At 40.4% G+C, this 25,912-nt stretch overlaps 1 protein-coding gene across 3 annotated transcripts in view; it reads right to left on the bottom strand.

Moving 5' to 3' along the window:
- The window catches only part of KLF12 (KLF transcription factor 12), a 248,115-nt gene that overhangs the window by 52,264 nt on the left and 169,939 nt on the right, over nt 1–25,912 (bottom strand). For all 3 annotated transcript variants that reach the window (XM_073663972.1, XM_073663971.1, XM_073663970.1), the window contains exon 3: nt 16,825–17,359. In XM_073663972.1, the coding sequence (XP_073520073.1) occupies nt 16,825–17,359 (535 nt within the window). The remainder of the gene's footprint in view (nt 1–16,824; nt 17,360–25,912) is intronic.

A 25,912-nucleotide genomic window follows, 5' to 3' on the forward strand; every position in this document is an offset into this window, starting at 1 on the left:
AAGCACCCAGAAATGGATAGAAACAAAGCGCTGGATAGTTCTGAAGTGGCCAACAATGAGTCCGGATCTAAATCCCATTGAACATCTGTGGAGAGGTATTAAAATTGCTGCTAGGAGAAGGCATCCTTCAAATATGAGAGACCTGGAGCAGTTTGCAAAAGAAGAATGGTCCAAAATTACAGTTGAGAGGTGTAAGAAGCTTTTTGATGGTTAGGCTATGTTCACATGCTGCGTTTTTGCTGCATTTGTTTCTGCAGGCAAAACCTGCTCTCTAGCAGTAAAGAAGCTGCTTACAAAAAGCAGTTTTTGCTGCATTTTTGCCACGTTTTGGGCTGCATTTTTCAGATACATTTGTCTCTTGTGCAAGCTGAAACGTTTTAGTGGCTGATGTTCCTGAGTTTTCTGCACCAAAAAAAGCAGCAAAACCTGATACCTGTGTTTTTGCACTTACTCATTGCTTTCTAGGAGTGAAAAAAGCAGCAAAAACGCTGAAAAAAGTGACATAATGCAATTTTCAAAAAAGGCAGAAGCTTTCCAATTCAGTCAGGAAAAAAAACAATGTGTGTGCATGATATTTTGAAATCTCATAGCTTTTGCTGGTACTGTAAAACACAGCTTTTAATTGGCATAATAAAATGCAGCAAATTCGCAACTTGTGAACATAGCCTTATAGGAAGCGATTGATTGCATTCATTTATTCCAACGGGTGTGCAACCAAATATTCAGTTGAGGATACCAACAATTTTGTGTGGCCCATTTTTGAGTTTGTGTGTGAAATTATGTTCAATTTGCCATTTTTTCTGTTTTTTTGTTGTACCAATATAGAGAAAAAAATAAACATGTATATAACAAAACATGTGTAGTTGCAATAATTTTCAGGGAGAAAAACTTCATTTTCTGGAACAATTTCAAGGGTGCCAACACTTTTGGCCAAGAATGTGTATACAGTGCATTGTGAAATTATTTGGCCCCCTTGAACTTTTCTACCTTTTGCCACATTTCTGGTTTCAAAAATAAAGATATAAAATTCTAATTTTTTGGGGAAGAATCAACAACAAGTGGGACACAATCGTGAAGTGGAACGAAATTTATTGGATTTTTTAAACTTTTGTATCAAATTAAAAACTGAAAAGTGGGGTGTGCAATATTATTCGGCCCCCTTGAGTTAATACTTTGTAGCGCCACCTTTTGCTGCGATTACAGCTGCAAGTCGCTTGGGGTATGTCGATCAGTTTTGCACATCGAGAGGCTGAAATTCTTGCCCATTCTTCCTTGCAAAACAGCTCGAGCTCAGTGAGGTTGGATCGAGAGCGTTTGTGAACAGCAGTTTTCAGCTCTTTCCACAGATTCTCGATTGGATTCAGGTCTGGACTTTGACTTGGCCATTCTAACTCCTGGATACGTTTATTTTTGAACCATTCCATTGTAGATTTTGCTTTATATTTGGGATCATTGTCTTGTTGGAAGATAAATCTCCGTCCCAGTATCAGGTCTTTTGCAGACTGCAACAGGTTTTCTTCCAGAATGGTCCTGTATTTGGCTCCGTCCATCTTCCCATCAATTTTAACCATCTTCCCTGTTCCTGTTGAAGAAAAGCAGGCCCAAACCATGATGCTGCCATCACCATGTTTGACAGCGGGGATGGTGTTTTGAGGGTGATGAGCTGTGTTGCTTTTAAGCCAAACACATCGTTTTGCATTGTGGTCTAATGTCCATTCCTTGTGTTCTTTAGCCCAAACAAGTCTCTTCTGCTTGTTGCCTGTCCTTAGCAGTGGTTTCCTAGCAGCTATTTTACCATGAAGGACTGCTGCACAAAGTCTCTTCTTAACAGTTGTTGAAGAGATGTGTCTGCTGCTAGAACTCTGTGTGACATTGACCTGGTCTCTAATCTGAGCTGCTGTTAACCTGCGATTTCTGAGGCTGGTGACTCGGATAAACTTATCCTCAGAAGCAGAGGTGACTCTTGGTCTTCCTTTCCTGGGGCGGGCCTCATGTGAGCCAGTTTCTTTGTAGCGCTTGATGGTTTTTGCAACTGCACTTGGGGACACTTTCAAAGTTTGCCCAATTTTTCGCACTGACTGACCTTCATTTCTTAAAGTAATGATGGCCACTCGTTTTTCTTTACTTAGCTGCTTTTTTCTTGCCATAATACAAATTCTAACAGTCTATTCAGTAGGACTATCAGCTGTGTATCCACCTGACTTCTGCACAACACAACTGATGGTCCCAACCCCATTTATAAGGCAAGAAATCCCACTTATTAAACCTGACAGGGCACACCTGTGAAGTGAAGACAGGTGTACCATTTCCGGTGACTACCTCTTGAAGCTCATCAAGAGAATGCCAAGAGTGTGCAAAGCAGTCATCAAAGCAAAAGGTGGCTACTTTGAAGAACCTAGAATATAAGACATATTTTCAGTTGTTTCACACTTTTTTGTTAAGTATATAATTCCACATGTGTTAATTCATAGTTTTGATGCCTTCAGTGTGAATGTACAATTTTCAAAGTCATGAAAATACAGAAAAATCTTTAAATGAGAAGGTGTGTCCAAACTTTTGGTCTGTACTGTATATATATATATATATATATATATATATATATATATATATATATATACACATACATACATACATAAACACACACACACACACACACACACAGCATGTGAAATAAGTATTGAAAGCGTCACCTATTTTCTAAGTAGATATATTTCTAAAGGTGCTATTGACATTAAATTCTGACCAGATGTCGGGAACAACCCATCCAATCCACACAGGTAAAGAAATCAAACACCATAAATATCCATAAATTAAAGGAAACCTGTCACCAGCAAAAATGCTAGAACCTGCAAATATGGGCATAATCTGCAGGTTAATAGCATTACTAACCTGCCCGTCGCCTACACAAAGCCGAACACTGTGGGGGAGAAAATCAACTTTATTCTTCCGGGCAGCGTTAGGTTTCTGTCAAGGGGTCGGCACCGACGCGAGTTCAGTCACCAGCGGTTGTAACCGTGCCCCCGACCCTGACTGACAGCTGGCCCTAATGCAGAGCGAGTGTCAGTCAGGGCTGGGGGTGCGGTTCCAGACGCTGCTCTGTATACTCAGAGGGGTGACTGAACCTGTGCCAAAGCCACTCCCGTGACTGTTACCGAATGCTGCCGGGAAGAATAAAGTTAATTTTCTCCCTACAGTGTTTGGCTATGTGCGGGCTCCAGGCAGGTTAGTAATGCTATTAACCGGCAGATTAACCCAATATCTGCAAGTTAAGAGCATCTTTGCTGGTGACAGGTTCCCTTTAAGTTATGTGTAATAATGAGAAATGACACAAGGTAAAAGTATTGAACACATGAAGAAAGTGAGGTGCAAAAAAGCCATGGAAAGTCATGACACCAGCTGAAATCTATCAGTACTTAGAAAGCTATCTGGCCACTGCCAAATAATAGCTGGTTCCAGTGATGGCCTATAAAAAGGTGTCTCATTAGCACACAAAATACATCTCATGATGGGTAAAACCAGTGAGCTGTCTCAAGACCTTTGCAACCTCATTGTTGGAAAACATACTGATGGCACTGGTTACAGAAGGAATTCTTAAACTAATGAAGGTTCCAGTGAGCACTGTTGGGGCCATAATCCAGAAGTGGAAAGATCATCATTTCACCATAAATTGGCTATGACCAGGTGCTCCCTGCAAGATTTCAGGCAGAGGAGTAAAAAGAATTATCGGAAGAGTTGTCCAAGAGCCAAGGACCACCTATGGAAAGCTAGGGAAAGACCTGGAATCAGCAAATACAATTGTTTCTAAGAAAAGAATAAGTAATGCACTCAACCTCCATGGCCTGTATGCACACTCGCCACGCAAGACTCCATTGCTGAACAAAAAGCATGTTCAAGCGCGTTTAAAGTTTGCTCAACAACATTTAGACAAGCCTGTGAAATACTGGGAGAATATAGTCTGGTCAGATGAGACAAAATTGAACTCTTTGGATGCCATAATTCACACCATGCTTGGAGGCTAAAAGGCACAGCATATCACTACAAAAACACCATACCCACAGTGAAGTCTGGAGGTGAGAACATCATGGTGTGGGGCTGTTTTTCAGCATACAGCACTGGAAAACTTCATATAATTGAAGTAAAGATGAATGGATAAATGTACAGTGACATTCTTGATAAACATCTGCTACCATCTACCAGGAAGATGAAGATGAAACGAGGGTGGATATTTCAGAAAGACAATGATCCCAGACACACAGCCAAGGAAACTCCCAACTGGGTTCAGAGAAAGAAAATAAAGCTGCTAGAATGGCTCAGCCAGTCACATGACCGGAATCCAACAGAAACTTTATGGAATGAACTAAAGCTCAGAGTTTATAGAAGGAGGTCACGGAACCTTCAGAATTTGTAGAGTGTTTGCGTGGAAGAAGGAGCCAAAATGAGACCTGAGCAATGCATGCGACTAGTTTCTCTATACAGGAGATGTCTTGAAGCAGTCATCACCAACCTTTGTATGAAGTATTAAATAAATTTCAGTAAGCGTGTTCAATACTTTTCGCCTGTGCAATTTCACATTATTGCATGTAACTTAATTTATGGATATCTATGGTTTGATTTCTTTCCCTGTGTGGATTGGATTGGTTGTTACCGACATCTGGTGAGAATTTAATTACAATAGCACCTTTAGAGATATATTTACTTAGTAAATTGGTGACGTGTTAAATACTTATTTTACCCCATGTGTATATATAGATAGGTTTGCAAAAAAAATTGCAAACTCACTACTTGCCATAAAAGTTAACTTAAAATCATCAAAACCCACATTTCCACTGAATTTCAGCCAAGCCACAACATGGCCTGCTTACATCATTTCAGTGATCTTCTTACTGCCACAGGAGAAAGTGCTAACAAGAACAAGGCAGCTGATATCACTCCATCATACTGATTGAACTATAAGAGCAGACTAGTTGCTTTAAAAGAGGGCTGGTGCTTGAAATAATTGAGTTCTGTTAGCCATGGTTACCATCAAAGTTACCATGTTGACAGCTTCAAAAGAGAGAGGTTTCATTGTTGTAAAAAAAGGCTTCAGGGAACACAAGAGAGTCCGTCAAGTGCCAGGACAGTTGACTAAAGAGGATTCACCTAGAGGATCAGTTTAACACCAGTGCAGAGCTTGCTCAGGAATGGCAGCAGACAGGTGTCAGGGTAGTTAAACATGGCATGAATCTAATACTCCTCTCTCTTCTCTTCATAAGGCTATGTGTCCACGATGCAGAAATGCTCAGGATTTTTTCCTGAGCGTTTCTGCATCTCCCTGGCAGAAAAAAACGCATGCGGATTGTACATGCGTTTTCCTGCCAGGGACATGCGGATGTGAAGCGTTCTTCACTTGCATTTCCGCATGCGGGTTGACAAGCGCTTTCCAAGCGTTTTTAGCATCACTTGGAAAGTGCTGGACAACTTGGTCACACTATATAAATCCATGCAAACAGCATGGATTTATATACTGTGACCGAGAGAATGTCAAAAAATAAATATATATTTACCCTCCGATGGCCCGTGCTGTCTTGCTTCGCTTGGTCCCGACAGCCGGCAGCGGTACACTGAAGGACCTGCCGACGTCAGCGTCGCGTGACCCGTCACATGACTCTGACGTCAGCGCAGGTCCTTCATTCCATCGCGAAGTGCCGGGAAGCAAGGAGGAGCGCAGCGCGGGCCGCCAGAAGGTAAGTATATATTTATTTTTTATTTTATTCTTTTTTTACACCTTTTTTAATGGTACCTGGGTGTGGATGAGAATCTCCTCTCCTCCACACCTGGGTACCATCCGCACATTAGAACGCGCCAATTATGCAAGTACAGATGCAGTCTTGCGGAATTGGCGTGTTCTAATGACAGTCAATGGCGGCGACAACGCAGCGCTTCCGCAAAATAATTGGTAGTGCTGCGTTTTTTTTCTGCAATGATAATCCGCAGTGGAAATTTCCGCAGCATGTGCACAGCACATGCAGATTATCATTGGGGAACATGGCAGGCCTTCTACCAAGCGTTTTTTAAGCGTTTCTGCAGCGTCTTTGCTGCTGCGGAAACGCTTAAAAAACGCATCGTGGGCACACAGTCTTAAGGTATATATTTCATTCATCTCCTGTGATTAACCATTTTGAAGCCCGCATCTTACTCCCATGTTTGTAAACCTATATTAATGGTATATATTTCATTCATCTTACTGAGTTTCTTCCCTGATGCTGTAAGGACAATAGTATGCATGATGAAGAGACCTGAGTAGTCTCAAAAGCTTGCTATTTATTACCATCTTTTCATTTAGGCAGTAAAATGTATCAACCACTGAAAACTGACTAACTTTAATATTTTTCTATCTACTGGCTAACACGGTACAAAGGTATATTTTTCTTGTATCCAAAACAGACTGACATTTTACAAAAAGTACAGGGATTGGACTGCAGAGGACGGGGAAAAAGTTATTTTCTCTGCTAAAACCCCCTTCACACTGTTTTCGACATCTGGAAGAATGAATGTCCAGAGAAGGAAAGGCGAGTGCTACCATGAGCTCTGTGTCATACCAACAGTAGAGCATCCTGAAACCATTCATGCACAGGGTTGCTTTTCATCCAAGGGGGTGCGTGCACTCATTTTACTTAAGAACAGGGCCATAAATAATGTTATCTGAACACCCTCCAAGAGCCGCTTAGTGGCTCAGTGTTTAGCACCGGAGAGTTGCAGTGCTAATGTCCTGGATTCAAATCCCACAAAGGGCTATAATCTACAAGGAGTTTGTATGTTCTCCCAGTGTTTGTGTGGGTTTCCTACAGGTACTCTGGTTTCTGCTCACACTACAAAAGACATACTAATATATGGCGCTATATAAGTGAGTAAAACAAATAACAGCAACCTCTGCCAACATTCCAGGAGCAATTGGATGATGCTGGTTTTCCAGAATGATGGTTCGCTATGTCAGAAGGCAAAAGTGATAACAGTGGCTCAGTGAACAAAACAATTAAGTCCATGAACAGGAAACTCCCCAGATCTCAATCCCATTGAGAAACTGTGGTCAATCTTCAAAAAAGAGGGCAAATAAAAACACAGAAATTGTGATAAACTCGAAACATTTTTAGGGCAAGAATGGGTTACCATCAGTCAGGATTTGGCCCAGAAGCTAATATCCTGCATGCGAATTAGAATTGTAGAAGTCTTGAAAAATAATGTTCAACGCTCTAAATATTGAGGCTTTGCTTTGTCTTTAGGTAAACTTTACAATTTTGTGATGATTTTTATGAGCCATATAGTCTTACATTCTTGTTACCTTTTTAATGCTGATCTCATAGAGCTGCTGAGAATGGCAACACATAAATTACTACTGTCTGGTAGTAATGTGCATACTGTGGCGTTATAAATAAAAGATGGTGATATAACAAGAGAATAAGACGCTGGGTTTTCCCCTGTGGCTGCTTTAATGTCTCTGTGCTGTTTAAATGTAAATACATACATGCTATACATAATCCATACAAGCGTCTTAAATGAAATAATCAGTGACCCATAGCAATTTAATGGAGTGTGTTTATGCATTATTATAAAGAGCTGACATATTAGTAAAAGCTTTTGATATTCTACCACTTAGGGTGACACATGAATTAGTGCAAAATATTTGGTTTCGAATGAAAATTAGTCCGTGAGAGCTGATCATTAGTGGGCTCAGTTTTATAGCGCATGCCTACGTATTCCTGTAGTGAATAGAATAGCCAGCATCCGATGTGCGATAAAAAATTCCAGCTTTATTTCATCCTTATAAGATTAAAAGTCTTTTACATACAGAGAATACAGATATCATTGTACTGATGACTATAAGGAATTGAAAAAAATAATTGAGAGGTTAATTTAGGTTTTTCTATTTGCTTCTATTAACCCATAAAATATCTCTGCATGACTGCGTCTATTGACAACTGTTTTGACTCTAGTGAGCATTGATTTCACATAATCTTACAGGTCCATTTCATTGTTTTTGATAATCTGTTTTAGCGGAACAATAGTACACTCACCAGAACGCTCTTAATTATATGTAGGGGATGGCCTGATGTCGCACGGAGGACAATACTTTATATGATTTCTTTGCAATAAGATGTTGCTTCAACCAATCAGAATGAATATTGTTTGTAGTATTCAGGTTCAAAAATTTATATTAATTAGATGACCTGAAAATATGATTTGGAGACGGCAGGAATTACTATTGAAATAACTGGCAAGATCTGGTATGGCTGCCATAACAGATGGCCAAATCATGAGTAGGTCGTCTATATAGAAACCGTACGAGATCAAGGAATGCAAAAAAAAGTTGCAATGCCATAACGATTACAGTAATCAATGTGGAAAAGTTTAACTAAGTTTTGGTTACACATTTTTAAGCTAGTAAGAGTAACAGCTCCGATTGGATACCATTAGTATTTTAAAGGGACACTGTACATTCCAGTAACTTTTCAGCTGTTTGTACATGAGGAATAACACTATATTTGACCATTATAAGTCCTGCATTTTATCCATTTTTCCCTCTGCATGTTTTATCTATTAATTTTCATTAGACTCAGAGCTGGTGGGAGGAGACTAGCTATTATGATGTCTTCCATACATCGGACAGCACAGAGATGGATTCCTACTCTTCATTCCTTAGTTAGCACACTGGCAGAAACTGCAGTAGCATGGAGGTAATTATACAACAGTACAAGGTAATCTAGATGTGAATCTAATTTTGGACAAAAAAAAGCTCAACACAATCTTTCTGTGTCTCTCTCTGCCTCTTTCCTCACTCTGCTCCTCATTCATCCTCCAACTTCCCTCAGTGTATAATAGTGTAACCCGACACCTCACTGTGCTAGAATTTAATCTTACCTTGAGCTGTTTTTTTCAGAGAGGATGACAAGTTCAGGAGGCAGAGAGAGGGGGAAGAAGTTGCTCATAAGTGGAAAAAGAAGCACATTCCTATAACTAGATATATCAAAGTTTGATATTTGCCTGTACTATTGATTTAAGCAAAGTTTATTTATCCCCTTCCAGACATACGACACGCATTTAGATCATTTGTCGGTTCCCCTTCTTTGAAGCAGGATCAGAAGCGAAGTCAGCTTTCTTGCCGTCAGGTGACTTGTGTTATTTAGCCATCATCTGCCTCTAACAGCCGCATGTGGAGCTGATCTCTGCCCACAGCTGTTAAATGCCGCTGTCAATCTCTGACACCATCATTTAGGGCGTGCGGAAGGGGAACGTGCCATTGGCACACCTGTTCTATGATCACAGGGTGCTGATGGGTTGCCATGAAAGCCAGCGGTCAGCTGAAGACTCCCAATCTTGCCATGATGGTCCATCTAGGATGCACAGCGTGTAGCTGGTTTTCATAGGGGACAGAGATTTTTACTACATACAGCCTGTCCTGATAGTGCTCCTATGAATCCCAGAGTATTAGTTTAGAGTTGCATGTAGTTGTACTACAGCACTTATACCAGGGGAAGGTCAATATTGACCATTTAACAATCGTTAACTAGGAAGAAGCCAAACAAGAAACCTCATTTGCAGACATATGTTTTGGGTGTTTGCCCCTTATCAGTGCAAAGCAGGAGATCAGATTAGGCTGGATGACATATCCAATAGGTGGCACTAGAGTTCCAATCCTCTTCCTGTCTGAAAAGGGTATTGGCATATTAAAATACATCAGTAATTGTACACTATGGAGACCCCAATGCAAAAGACCTATAAAGATTTGATGTGCAGCTAACATTGAAAGCGATTAAAAATTGTAAATGTGCTTATGCGTAAACTGTTCAATGCTTGTAGCCATCATCAGATGGTGCAGAAACCTCTTTGTGAGCCCAGCAGAAGTGCAATGTCTTCTAGATCATCGCTGAAGGACTAAGAATAAATATGAGGAGTACAAGTGCCCCAAGGCTGCAGGTTTTTTTACCAACAGATTGGTGTACGATAGTTTTAGAAAGTCAGCGCTCCATCCTTCTATAGATGGAGAGCAATCAGCAGTTCAGTAACTGGAACCAATGTTGATTGTTCAGAGCACAAAGCACATTCCGCATGAATCCCTACTCCGTCACATCCCAACTCTCAGGCTTCTCTTCTACAGTTGTCTATTAATGTAAATCAATGTGAAATATTAATGTGCCAGCTAATAACTGATTCAAGCTTCAGAAAATTAGGTATCAGAGGAAATCATTAGACAAACTACTTAAGTGTCATAAACAGATATTGAAATACGACTAAGGAATGGTGATGTAAATGACGTCAATGAACTAATGGCTTTTTAAAGCCAGCCTAAAGAATTACATTTGAAGCAATTTATCTGCAGTGTACCACTGGAGAAACACAAACATAAAAGCCATTCTATGACAACCATAGCCCTGGGGTTCTGTGCTTCAATCATGTTTTTCATAACCTCTCCAATGTAAAATCAAGTACATGACATGTATAGGGCTGTTTTACACATCATCTATCTATAGCAACATGACGTGAATCACTACATTGGATTTGAAAGAAAAATTGTTTTTTTTTCACTGTGAAACAGAGTTATTACTAATGCAAAATATATAGACTTGAAAGTCACATACGACAAAAAAATCCTATATTTAGCAGCTGAGTAAATCAGAGTGGTTAGTCTTACAGACTTCTTACAGACAATATTTGAAGCCTGCAAATAGAACACAATGGTTAAAAAGGTGAAAAGAACATAGATGTTGGATCTATGTTCTTAGAATTATCTGCCTGTAATAGATCCAAGTGTGATATGTAAGGATCAAAAAGGACATTATATCTGAGACTCGGTGAATAACAGGATGAATGCTGTGGGAATGCTTGATATATTCTGTTAGCATGTTGCAGGGAATAATGGTGTGGCAGCCACTTAGATTTACAGTGGTTTTCAAAAGTATTCACCCCCATTGGCAGTTTTCGTGTTTTGCTACCTCACAACCTGGAATTTTACAGGTTTTTTTAAGGTATGCATCAGTTCATGTAAAGAACATGCCTACAACTGTGAACATTTGGTTTTCTTTTTATTGTGAAGCAAACCACAAATAGGACAAAATAACTCAAAATTTCAGTGTGCATAACTATTCACCCCCTTATAGTCAGTACCTTCAAGTCTAACCACAGATTCTTAATTGGATTAAGGTCTGGGCTTTGACTAGACCACTCCAAAATATTTACACGCTTCCCCTTAAACCACTCGAGTGTTGCTTTAGCAATATGCTTTGTGTCATTGTTTTGTTGGAAGGTGAACCTTCGTTCCAGTCTCAAATCATTGACAGAGACTGGTTTTGCTCAAGAATATCCCTGCATTTCGCACTATCCATCTACCTCTCGACTCAGACCATTTTCCCTGTCCCTGCTTCCGAAAAAAATCCCCACTGCATGATGCCGCCACCACCATATTTCACTGTGGGGATGGTGTAGTTGAGGTGATGAGCTGTGGTAGTTTGGCGCCAGACATAGCGTTTAGCTTGGTGGCCAAAAAGTTAAATTTTGGTCTCATCTGAACACAGCACCTTCCTACACACATTTGAGGAGTCTCCCACATGTATTTTGGCAAACTTACAATGAGCCTTACAATTTTTGTGTGTAAATAAAGGCTTTTTTCTGACCACTCTTCCATAAAGGCCACCACTATGGAGTGTATGGCTTATTGTGGTCCTATGGACAGATACTCCAGTGTCTGCTTGGGAACTCTGCAGCTCCTTCAGGTTTACCTTTAGTCTTTGTGCTGCCTCTCTGATTAATGTCCCCCTTGCCGGGGCTGAGAGTTTTGGTGGGCGCCACTCTCTTGGCAGGTTTTTTGAGGTACCATGTTCTTTCCATGATAATGGATTTGATGGTGCTCTGGGGAATCCTCAGAGATTAGGATACTTTTTTATAACCCAACCCTGACTTGTACTTCTCAACAATTTTTTCCCTGACTTGTTTGGAGAACTCCATGGTCTTCATGGTGTTGCTTGGTCAGTGGTGTCTCGTACTTAATGGTGTTGCAGCCTCTGTGGCCTTTCAGAAAAGGTGTGTAAACTGACAGACCATGTGACACTTAGATTGCACATGGGTGGATTTCCTTTCACTAAACATGTGACTTATGAAGGTAATTGCTTGCACCAGAATTTTTTGGGGGTTTTATAGCAAAAGGTCTGAATACATATGCCCATGCCAATTTTTAGTTGAAAAAGAAAAGGGAAATCCACCGGCACATCCAACAGGAAATAATCAAAAATTGTTCTTTATTGAAGAAAAAACTAAATCATGCTAAAATGAAACCTCAGGTTTCTGAGGTTTCATTTTAGCATGTTTTAGTTTTTTCTTTAATAAAGAACAATTTTTAATCATTTCCGGTTGGATATGCTGGTGGATTTCCCTTTTCTTTTTCATTTGCTTGTGATCACCAATGGGTGCGGCACCCTCAGGATGGATTCCGGCTGACATATGGTTTTGAAATCGACAACGTGGTAAGCTTTCTACATTTCCTCTCCCCTCCTCCCTTCTATGCCAATTTTTAGTTATTTGAGACCATAAATTTAATTTATGCCTATATTTTTCTTACTTAACTTCATGAAGTTTGAATATTTAGTGCTGATGCATCAAACACAAATCGGATTACAAAAATATTTAAACACAGGTTGTAGTCTAACAGAATAGGTAAAAAGACAAGGGGGTGAGTACTTTCGCAAGACGCTGTACGTAGAGTGCAATGAATGATGAATTGGGCAGGTTACTACTGTACTATGTCAGGTCATCTCTAAAAGGCGTAATCCCATCTCATTGAGACCATATCAAGAGAATATGCAATCACTCAAAGGGATTGTACCAAATATGCAAGTAGGGGATAAGTTTCTATAAAAGGGGGCTGACCGCTGGAACTTGAGGACAGAGCTCCGCAGAGCACAGTCTGAATGGAGCGGAAGTCAAGCCTGCAAACCACAACTATATTCATTCTCTATGGGACTGCCTGAAATTGCAGAGCGGAGTACTTGGATATCCAATAGGATAACCAATTTAATGTGATGGATTGACATTTAGACCTCACTCCGTTTGAGAAAAATGACTGTTCATTCCTGATGCAAGGGTGATTAAATCATTTTTCATTGAATATTTGGAACACATGGCATAGTCTATATGTGAAAAGATTACATGGAGTATTTCTCTCATGATCAGTGTTAGTAAATCTATAAATCTCCACTGTGATTTAGTGCTATACAACACACTTCTACATATTCCCTTTAGAAAAACTCTTTGCAAACAACACAAGTCCATGTCCCAGTGTGTATGCGGCTGTTGTGATGATTTATCCCTAGCCCTCTTTTGCCAGCTCTGCAGAAAACATCCATTGCACCTTCTCTAAATATAGGCGCAGAATTCACTTATTAGTCTCAGAGTACTTGGGGATGAGATAAAATCTCCCATGATGAATGACTGATGGCAGGACATGTCCAATGAACTTGGAACAATACTTATGTTTATTCTAAGCAGGACTTGTACTAATGAATACATCTTTGCATTTAGCTTTACACAACATGGTTACAACAACATTAATACAATTAATTGGATTTTTTATACCCAATTATGTACAGTTGTCATTGCTTTTGTAATGGTAACTTTGGTTTAATTAATATAACTGGGGCTAAAGTTTTATTTGCAGGGTAAGCCTATGGCTGACTTGATATCAGGGTAGGCAGCGTAGGTACAATCCAAGGGTGCATTGCAAGTTACCAAAAAATGTACTGCTTTAAAAGATTTAACTCCTACAGAAGTGTATCATCCATAGCTGCGGTAGAGTGATTAGAGCACCTTCTCTTCTCCCTGTCATTTCAATTTCAGGGAGCTTTTGGCTACCCGACTCACCATTCTATTCAATGATCTTTGCTTCCTGGGCATGCGGATACAGCTGAAATTATGCTGACAGGGGACGAGAGTGTGCCTGGTGCCAAGTCACACCGGGAGACCACGCGGACGCTATGAGGCCCGTGAGTCAAGGAGGCCCGATGCGACTAGGCACCGGGCACCTTCTCCCCAATCATCACAATTTTAGCTGTATCTGTATCCTCAGGACGTAGATACCAATGAATAGAATGGTGGATCAGGTAGCCGAAAGCTCCCGGATCCACCATTCAGCCTATTTTTGTGAGTCTGAGACTCTGTGCACTGCAGACACGATGGCGTCACTATATCATGCCTGCAGTGTGCAGCCTCAGTACTCACCCTGCACAGACCGAAGCAGCGCACTGGGAGGACGGAGTTAAGCGAGTAGTGTGTTGTTTTTTTTTAAATGTCAGTAATTTTGGGGTACAATATTAAGTGAAAGGCAGTGGGGGCCATCATATTGAGTGGAGACCCTCATACTGAATGGGCGTCTGGTGGAGGCCATTGTACTGAGTGGGAGGATGATGGTGGACTGTGAGGGCCCCCATACTGAGTTGGGTCCTCAATCTGTGTAGGTGGCTGTGATGGCCCATATACTGTTTAAGGTGCTATGGGGACCCTAATGCCAAGTAGGGGCCATGTGAGGGCCATCATACTGAGTGGGCAGTTGTGACGGCAATTATATTGTGTGAGGGGCTGTGAGGGCCTTTATACTGTTTTAGGAGTTGTGGGGGCCATCATACTGTTTGGGATTCTGGGGGACACTTATTCTGTGTGAAGGGCTGTGGGGCTACTCATTCTGTGTGAGGGGGCAGTGGTGGCCCTCATTCTGTGTGGGGAGCCCTGATACTGAATGGAGGGCTGTGAGGGCCCACATACAGAATGAGTGGCTGTGGGGGTCCTCACTTTATGTAGGTGTACTCATTTTGTGTGGGGGCCCTTATACTGATTAGGAGGTTGTGAGGTTCCTCATACTAAGTAGAGGGTTGTGGGGGCTCTCATACTTATTAGGAGGCTGAGGGGGTCCTCATACTGAGTAGGGGGTTATGGGAGCCTTCATACTGAGCAGGGGACTGTGGGGGCCATCACTGAGTAGTAGTCAGTTGAGGGGGCCACTATACTGTGTGAGGGTCTGTGGGGGCCATTATACTGTGTGGGGGGATTTGGGAGCCATCATACTGTGTGGTGGGCTGTGGGAGCAGTCATACTAAGTCAGGGCTGTGGGGCCCTTAATCTGTGTGGGGCGCCATATGGGCCATCAAACTCAGTGGGCGCCACCATATTGACAGACAGGCCATGATTCTGTGTGAAGACCATAATACTGTGTGTGTGGGGAGTTAAAGGGGGACTATGGAGGTATTATACTGCGGCACTGTGGGGACATCATACTTTGCTGTAGGAACTGTGGAGTCATCTTACTATAGGTGTGAAGTGACACTGTGAGGGGAGGGGGGATTTTCTGTGAGGATACCATACTCTGTGTGTTTCTGGATGGGGGCACTTAGGAAAGCATCACTCTATAATGTCTTCAAAAGGACTATCGCTGTTGAGGACTGTGAAGACCCGAGGTCTTCCATGGGCATAATACTACTCAGACAACAAAGGGTGAGGGTAAAACAGCGTGGCAATACTTTATTGAACCACAAAGCAGACAATAAACACACAGCAAAGCCCCAGCAAATACCCAAGATGGTACAACATTACACAATGTCATCCTTCCTTCTCCGCCCGTCTGGGATAGAACAGCTGAGACTTTGGAGACTTCCAGGGCCAACTACCTCAACCAGTGGCCCCCCACTTCTGGTGGGCCCCCACAGAGAGAAGGTAGCGACAAGCTTAGGAAGATAGCAGTCCATTGAGGTACAAGGCTAGGAGACCCGAGGGTCCCATCCTGGCCTCTCTGAAAGTTTCCATGGGGCCAGGCGACCGGTGGGTCCTTCCTGGCAACTCCAAATATCTCCATGGGTTCTAGGCGACCGGTGGGTCCCTCCTAGCAACCCCAAAACAACATATCCATGGTGCCAGGTGACTTCTTCACCCTCTCCTGGACTCCCCAAAATTTATCCAGGTCTCTCTCTCTCTGATGGTTAAATGGAGCAAATGCGTATCTTTCCAGTCAGGACCGTACCCTTAGACTAGAATTATGTAGAATACAAATCTGTGTCTCTTTAGATGCCATGCAATCCATCAACTTTCCTGAAGGATGTATCCCATTCTCCTTCCAAAGTCCTTCTGACTCTGCTTGACTCTGTCTCAAGTCTGTCACCTACAGAAGCACATCTCTTTTTTAAAATACACATGCACAGGTCAAGGGATTTTTGGAGGGCAGCCTCACATGGCTCAGCTATCATTATTTTAGATAATCTATTTACATAGTTGGTATCACAAGAGCTATTAAAAATAGGCCTTCAGCTGATTTAGCACAATTGGTCATTAGCATAGTAAACATGATTGTTTCCAAACGAATAGAATTTAGCATTCAGGGTTACACAAATACTGGTCTGACCTTTAGAAATACACAAACATATACAAGTCAATTTAAACACAATAGTGTATTTCTCTTGGATTAACAAATCTAATCGTCTGGCTAATTAAGATTTTACGCTGTATCGTCACAAAGACATAATTAGGGTGTACGTGCCACAACACACCTCCATCTCCTAGTTTACAAGCGTTTGGGGATGTGACAGAAGCTACTAATATTAATCTCATTATTGTGTATGTAGCCCACTGTCTCTATTTCACTCACACTGCTGAGATAATTCTATGTATGTGTATGGATGCTTTGGGCAAGGGAGAAAACACTTTGCATTTTTTACTTTGCTGACAAGATAGGATTTCTTACAACTGACCGATAATTATTTTGCCTTTACATAAAACATACCATACAATATCAAGGTGAACATTAAAACAAATATTTACCTTTAAGATGGCTTCTTCCATCCTCCAACAAAGGTACCACAATGGTAGAATTCATACTCCCTGGGGACCTCACTGCAGTATATACAACAGGAACGGACTGTACGACAACTGGTATTCTGTGAACATGACTCAGTTTTGTAGACTGCAAGTTCATAGGACTAGAAGATGGGACGGGGTGTATGATGTGCAAAAACTGCTGTCCGCCAACTCCAGATGCTGAAGCCACAAGAGGCCCTGGAGTCAATACTGTTGGCACAGATGCTGTGGACGGTACCGTAGTTATCACTGTTGGTGAAGAAGCTGGACGGCTGGATGAAGAATTAGAAGAAGGTGAGGCTACTGAAGTGGTAATGGACAGAGGAGAAGACGACACTCCTCTCGGTGAGGATCTAGCCTTGTTTATTGATAAGTCCACTGGTTCGGTTTGTGTTTGGAAATGGTCGGTGGCTAACAAATCCTCAGGAGGCTCTGCTTTCACATTGTTGAGTAGGAGGGGGACAGCTTCCATATCCTGGTAGCTGTGGACTTTTGGAGACTGTGATAAAGGAAAAAAGGATTGTCAATATTAATAAATTACAGTATGCATTTGAGTAAAACATTGTAAAGGGGAAACTGCAGACCAAACATAAAAATACTATCATATTATATCTAGTATTTCAGGTCTTCAGAAAAAAAAAGTTGTTCTAATAAAAATCTTATTAGTGGTGATTTATACTGCACGTAATTAAAATTATTTTACTGTTCTCCAGATAGCCTTTTAGCAAGCCCATTAAACATGGGGGCTTATATGTGCTGTTTAATAAGACAGTTATACGGGAAATCAACTAATTAATGAGAATCCTTATAATCATTTGTATTTTATTATTTAAAAACGCAATAAAAACATTACCATAAGAGAAATATTATCAGTGAGTGTATTGGCAGCAGTTACATGAAGTATTAGGCTGAGTGGAAGTATTTGGCATGAGATTCCTTTCCACAGAAGGTAATATTTTGCATACAACATATATGGTAGACTTTCAATACATGACAATATATAATGGGACATGAGGAGGATCAGGACATTCATATCCAAATGGAATTACAATACAAAAATAGTTCTTAAGGGAATTTTCACAGTTCTATATTTCAAGACGTGGGGTCGGTTGATTAAGGCTGGCGTTGTACATGCCAGTCTTAATAATTGGAGTAGCATTTCTGGCATACTCAATCAGAAACTGGAGTAACATATGTGGCTTAAGTTAAAATAGTGTAACTCTTTATGAACTAAGAGAGCTCACTGCTCCACCTACTTTGTTGATACTGGCCATTACTGGCATTAAAAGAAAAAAGTTCCGTGCAAAAATTTGGTGACTCTTCAATGTGTGTTACGCCAGAAAACTGGTGTACACACTGATAAATTTGCTTATATTTTAAGACATAGGGACCGATTCATTATTTGCGATTTTTTTAAGTCACTTTTTTTTATCTTTTATTTGCTAATGTTTTTTGCACCAAATTCAGCAAAATGGTGCACAGGATTCATTATTTTTGCACAAAGTAAAAACTTTACTTTTTCTTTTGCAAAAATTGCGTAAAAAAAAAAAAAAAAAAGTTTTTCGTGGACATAAAATCCCTCCATGGAACAATGGAGTACATTTGCGACAAATATGGTAACTGTTTTAAGAAGTCGAAATTGATAATTCAGGTGAAAACATCCATAAACACTGAACCTCACCCATAGTGATGAACTAAGAAAAAAAAAAAGTGAGAACATAAAATAAACTTTAAAAAAAGGTGCAAATGGAGAGATGAATTTAGTGCAAACAAAAGAAAGATGCAAAATTACATAAAATCAACAAAAATCAGATGCAAATGCAATAATGAATCAGGCCCATGATGCTTTGCAGCAAGCCACAGGGTACTGTACAAATTTGATATGTAGAGGGGTAGACAAATGAAACAATGCAGATAGCTGTCAGTCAAATGCTTATTACTGTTACAGCTATTCCGATAATTCTCCCCCCAGACACATGCATGCTGGGCTCAGCCATGTGTATGTGTTCAGACTAGGAAGAAGGGAGTACCGTTAAGTCACTGTCAGAAATCTCTAAAAATGGCTTATCTCAGGTGCAACACCCAACTGTTCCCATGACATTTGCCATTGGTAAAAAATCAAGATTCCCCCATACACATAGATGGTTGGTTGATATTGTCGAAATCAGCGGCTTAGGCTGACGTTCATCTAAGGCCGCTTGGACACTGCAATTCACAATGTTTGCCCGCATGTATATCTAGAGCACATAAGTTAAACCTACCGATAGGCTCTAATTCATTTGATGAAGACCAGTGTCTTTGTCATGCCGGAGTACATTGGGTGTAACTTTTTTGATGTATGGAATAGCGCAGGATATTGTGGTATGCTACACGGTAAACTCTAGAGCGACAAGACTGTAGCTTGACAGGCACTGACGCTTTCATCACTAAAAAAAGAAAAAAAATACTATACCCCGATTCAGTAAAGTGTTCACACCAGAATTCTGGTTTAAAATACTTTGAAGAGTGTCAAAATATTTGCTCAACACAAAGTTGAGCAAAAAAAATTGTGACTTTTTGCATGGGCGGAGCTGGAGAGGATTCGGGGCAATGCAATGGCCACCCAAAAAAAATCATCAAAAGTGGTGGCATACATTTCACCAGAAATGTTTCTCCAGTGTGTGACAGGAGTAACAAACGTGGCGAGGCGCACACCAGTGTTAAGATACACCAAATTCATTAAAGGGAACCTGTCACCTGATAAAACGCTATTAACCTGGAGATATGGGGTTCATTTGCAGATTAATAGCACTGTGAATCTGCCCGGCGCCTGCACATAGACCCGCCTCTCTGTGTATAGAGAGCGTCGGCTATAACCGCGCCTCCGACAGCGACTGACAGCCAACCCTAAGGATGAGCGAGCTATCAGTCAGTGTAGGTCTCTATACACACAGCGGTGACTGAACCCATGCCTGCGCTGCCCCCGTGACTGAAACTGGAACGCTGCCAAGGGGAGTAAAGTTAATTCCCTCCTAACAGCGTGGGTCTAAGTCCCGGAGCTGGGCAGGTTCACAATGCCATTAACATGCATATTAACCCCATATCTGAACTTAATAGCATTTTTTTCAGATGACAAGTTCCCTTTAAATAGCGTGCATCTCTTGATGAGTTGGACCCATCTTATACCCGAAAGCCCATCCTTAAAACTAGCATATGAAATGCCAATGTTAATGAATCAGGGCCTTTGACTTTATTTGAATCTTATAGAAACACTGAGGGGAAGAGATTAATCTTACAGTTCTATAGAAATAGGCACTTGGTAAATAGTAGGACCCTTAAAGATGACCAACTGCCTCAGTGTGGCTTTTTTATTTAAGAAAATAATAGACAGCCACACACTAAACACTTTTATATGTATATCTCATTTTCAAAAATAATAAATAAAAAACTGTGCAAAAATTACTTCTAAAGGATCCAAGCTTTTAGCAAAAGTTGGGTCTGAAGTTCTGGGTTTTGGGATCCCAGTATGTTGAAGAGGATCCCACCACCCTCTACGTCAGCCATTACTGTAAAAAAAGCATAATTTACATGTGGCATCATTAGCACAGTAGTTACATAATTACCTCTGTTAAAGGGAATCTGTCAGTTGCTATGTAATCCGAGAGCAGCAAAATGTAAGAGCAGAGACCCCGATTCCAGTGACGTGTCACTTACTAGGCTGTGCTTTGCTGTTGCAATGAAAATGTGTTTTATCAGCAGGGGATTATTACTTGAGGACTAGGTGTCTCGTGTCTCATGGTCGAACCCCAATCACGGTTTTCTCTACTGCAGATCTAGCAGAGCTTGGAATGTTGAGCACACACCACTAATTAGCAGCTTTCTGTCAATATACTGTATATTGTACACAGAAAGCGGCCAATGAGTGGTGTGGGCGGAGTTATACAGGGCTCAGCATTCTGAGCACTGCTAGATCTCTAGTAGAGAAAACTGTGATTGTATCACAACTGCTTCACCCCGCAAACTAAGTTATATATCACTGGAATCAGGGTCTCTGTCTCTACATCATGCTGTTGTCAGATTACATAGCAAAAACCTGCTAACAGATGCCCTTTAATGATCTTTGGTAATTATGTGACAGCACTGTTTTTGTTAAAAGAGTGAAATATTGAGATAACATATGAAAACTTGCATTTTGACAGTAAGGGCCGGCGTGGAGTGTTGTGGGATCCGGCTTAGCATTCTGGGATCCCACATGCTATAAATTTGGACCCAACATTTGCTAGATATGTCATTTAGAGGCAGTTTAGGCATAGTTTTCTCTATATTTTGGATTACAGATATTTAGAAAAGTGTTTAGTGTCTACCTGATATCAAGATGAAGTCAGTAAAAAAATGAAAATAGCATTTAAGTTCTCGGCAATGCCCACTACACAGTGAAAGGAGCAGTTCTGGGTCCGTTCACCGTTTACATCCGACAAATGCCGAAACTCATAGGTGGGAGTGTCGAGTGTCTAACCCCCAGCAGTTTGATACTAAAGTCATAAGCCAGGACAACTCATTTAAAGATGTATTTCCATCTCACTCCTTCATGGATGAGATAGGAATAATTTCTTCTAGGAAATTCTATTTACTGAATGCCTTTTGCTATCAGACCAAAAGAAAAGAAAATCCTGGAATGCTGCTTGAATATTGTACTTCAGGTAATGAAAATTGTAGTAAACTGCTTCATACAGATGAGCAGAGTTAAGCTGCATTACCATGTAATGCCCAAATGAACTATAAGGCCACGTTCACACGTTCAGTATTTGATCAGTATTTTACCTCAGTATTTGTAAGCCATAAATACAGGAGTGGTGATGTGTTTCTATTATACTTTTCCTCTGATTATTCCAATACTGATATAAAATACTAGCCAAATACTAAACATGGCCTCACAGTGTGGTTTCTGGTGAACTTTAAAGAGTAACTGTCAAGTAACTTTTCAGAATAAGCTGTCCTGTGTGTGTACATGAGAAATAGCACTATTTATGGCCATTCTATGACTTGTATCTTGCATTGTCACCAGTTTTCCCTTCTGCAGACTATTTCTTAATATGCAATTGACTCTGAGCTGGTGGGAGGAGACTAGTTTCCTTGATGTCGCCCATATGCAGTACAGCACACAGGGATTCCTGCGCTTCATTCCTTAGTTAGAACACAGAGAAAAGCAGCAGCAGCATGGAAGAAATTATACAGAAGTTCTGAGTTGTTGTGATGTGAATGAAGCTCTGATGTGAGGCAAAATACTTGTTAGAAAGCTCAGTAGAATCTTTCTGTGTCTCCCTCTGCCTGTTTCCTCAATCTGCTCCTCTCTCAATAGAGTAGAATTGGCTGTGTCACAGGGCATCACAGTGAGCAAACAACAATGAGCAAAACGGATTTGAGCTGTTTGTGAATGATAATTTCAAGGGGCCAAGGAAGCGGAAGAACTGGCTGACAAGTGGGTAAGGAAGATAACCAGCATCTACCTACTTTCTGAAACATATTTCTGTTTTGCGCTTAGTTCTTAACAGAGTATTAATAAGTTTAGTCTCACAATAGGCTATTCTCCCCTGACCGGTTAGCTGTACTGCAACCATATGCCTGTTTCTACAATGTAAATACCTTAATAAACTAAAACCCTCTGCTCAAGCTAAATATAAAATATATACTGTTTTATCTATAGCTGAATATATGCTATGAATAACTCAGGAAAAGAAAAGGAAGGAGGCAATGAAATTCAGTCTATTGCATTATATATGGTTTAGTCTAAGACTGAAATGAAGGGCAAAATTCTAATAAAATCATGAACAACTTAAGACAAAATTATATAGTAAAAAGATTTGTTAAAAGGAATCTGTCAGCAGGTTTTTGCTATTTAATTGGAGACCAGCATGATGTAGCGGCAGAGACCCTGGTTCCAGGGATAATGTCACTTACTAGGCTGTGTGCTGCTGTTTTAATAAAAATCAGTGTTTTGTCAGCAGGAGATTGTCAGTACAGGACTGGGTGTTTTGTGCCTCTTAGTCAACTGCTCTGTATACCCCCACCCTCACCAATGATTAGCAGCTGTCAATATAAAGACTGCACAAAAGATGCTAATCAGTGGTGTGGGCGGAGTTATACAGGGCTCAGCATTCTGAGCACTGCTTGATCTGCAGCAAAGAGCAGGGATTGTGGGATTGCGTCAAAAGGACAGCATGTAGACGAGTAAGAGACACTTCACTGAAATCAGGCTCTCTGTCCCTACATTATGCTGCTCTCAGTTTACAAATCAAAAATCTAGTAAAGGATTCACTTTACTTTTTCCCTAAATAACAAGTCAGAAAATAAAATAAAAACACAAAAGTGAAGTTCCAGTGATGAGGACAATTCAACATAAGAAGACAACATGTAGCATACCACAGCACAGAGCAATATACAGTAATCCAACACAGTTAGATTTGCTGCGTATAATATAGATATTTACTTTTCTCTTTGGTCTTCATATGGTGAATTGTTCCTTTAAAAAAAAAGCCCGCCTTACTCTCAACTCTGATTGCCTCTCTATAAATACACACACAGTCTCAGGTCATATATTCAGAATAGCGCAGCAGAACAATTTGGTATCCTGTAGTACCACTAAATTGTCACTTGGTGGCGATATGACATATTACATTACAATACATACGGAACTAATGTAAGATTGCAGGTACTCAGCAGGGGACTGTTAAAAGAGCTGCAAAAATCTCACTCAAAGTGTAAAATGAAGAAATATGTTTTTGACATACTGTACACTTTAAAACGTATTCATTGTGTATGGATTTGAAGTAATTTACTGTAAAAATAGCTAAATACAATTCAATATATATACACACACATATAATATATATATATATATATATATATATACACACATACATATATACATACATACTCACACAGTACAGACCAAAAGTTTGGACACACCTTCTCATTTAAAGATTTTTCTGTATTTTCATGACTATGAAAATTGTACATTCACACTGAAGGCATCAAAACTATGAATTAACACATGTGGAATTATATACTTAACAAAAAAGTGTGAAACAACTGAAAATATGTCTTATATTCTAGGTTCTTCAAAGTAGCCACCTTTGGCTTTGATGACTGCTTTGCACACTCTTGGCATTCTCTTGTTAAGCTTCAAGAGGTAGTCACCGGAAATGGTCTTCCAACAATCTTGAAGGAGTTCCCAGAGATACTTAGCACTTGTTGGCCATTTTGCCTTCACTCTGCGGTCCAGCTCACCCCAAACCATCTCGATTGGGTTCAGGTCTGGAGGCCAGGTCATCTGGCGTAGCACCCCATCACTCTCCTTCTTGGTCAAATAGCCCTTACATATCACCGAGCAGCTATAAATACTCGGAGCTCGGCCCAAGCATACTCGGACAGAACATACTCGCTCAACCCTATTCCCTATATATTTTTGAGCACTGTATATATACATACACACACACACACACACACACACACAATATAATATATATACATATACACAGTCATGGCTGAAAGTGTTGGCACCCTTGAAATTGTTTCAGAGAATTAAGTATTTCTCCCAGAAAATTATTGCAATTTACCCGTTTAGTTATACGCATGTTTATTTCCTTTGTGTTCATTGGAACAACACAAAAAAACTGAGAGAAAAAGGTGAATTGACATAACTTCACACTAAACCCCAAAATTGGCAGGACAAAATTGTTGGCATCTTTCCAAAAATGTGGGTAAACAGCTTTATTTCAAGCATATGATGCTCATTCAAACTCACATGTGGCAAGTAACAGGTGTGGGCAATATGAAAATCACACCTGAAATCAGATAAAAATGGGAAATGTTGACTCAATCTTTGCATTGTGTGAGAAGAGAACTGTCTAAGGACTTCAGATCCAAAATTGTTGAAAAATATCAACAATCTCAAGTATACAACTACATCTCCAGAGATCTTGATGTTCTTTTGTCCATTGTGCGCAACATAATCAAGAAGTTTACAGCCTATGGCATTGTAGCTAATATCCCTTGGACAAGGACAGCAGAGAAAAATTGATGAAAGGTTGCAATGCAGGATAGTCCGAAAGGTGGATAAGCAGCTCCAATCAAATTCCAAAGAAATTCAAGAAGTCCTGCAGGCTCAGGGTGCATTAGTGTCAGTGCGAACTATCCGTCGACATTTGAATGAAATGAAACGCTATGGCAGGAGAACCCCACTGCTGACACAAAAACATAAAAAATCTAGATGGTAGATTGTCAAAATGTACGTGAGTAAGCCAAAATCCTTCTGAGCAAATTAGACCAAGATAGAGCTTTTTGGTAAAGCACATAGAGCACATCATTCTACTGTTTATTGAAAATGAAATGAGGCCTACAAAGAAAAGAGCACAGTACCTACAGTCAAATATGGTGAAGGTTCAAAGATGATTTGGGGTTGTTTCACTGCCTCTGGCACTGGGTGCCTTGACTGTGTTCAAGGCATCATGAAATCTGAATATTACCAAAGGACTTTGTAGTACCCAGTGTCAAAAAGCGGGTTTTGCGTGCTAGGTCATGGTTCTTCCAGCAGAACAGAGGAAACAGAGCGCTGGAGAGATCTGAAGTGGCCAGCAATGAGTTTGAATCTAAATTCCACTGAACACCTGTGGAGAGATCTTAAAATAGCTGTTGAGAGAAGGTATCCTTCAAATATGAGAGACCTGAAGCGGTTTGCCAAACAAGAGTGGTCCAGAATTCCAGTTGAGAGGTGTAAGAAGCTTGTTGATGGTTATAGGAAGCTATTTATTCCAAATAGTGTGCAACCAAATGTTAAGTTGAGAGTGTCAACAATTTTGTCCAGCCCATATTTGGGGTTTTGTGTGAAATTATGTTCAATTTGCCTTTTTTACCTGTTTTTTGTGTTGTTCCAATACGCACAAAGGAAATAAACATGTATATAACAAAACATGTGTAATTGCAATAATTTTCTGTGAGAAATACTCATCCAATCCATACAGGCAAACAAATCAAACCATAGATGTCCACAAATTAAATTATCTTGAAGGCCATG

Source organism: Phyllobates terribilis, unplaced genomic scaffold (genome assembly GCF_046119375.1).
Source record: "Phyllobates terribilis strain yellow unplaced genomic scaffold, ASM4611937v1 Scaffold_2__4_contigs__length_985480577, whole genome shotgun sequence".
NCBI lineage: Eukaryota > Metazoa > Chordata > Amphibia > Anura > Dendrobatidae > Phyllobates > Phyllobates terribilis.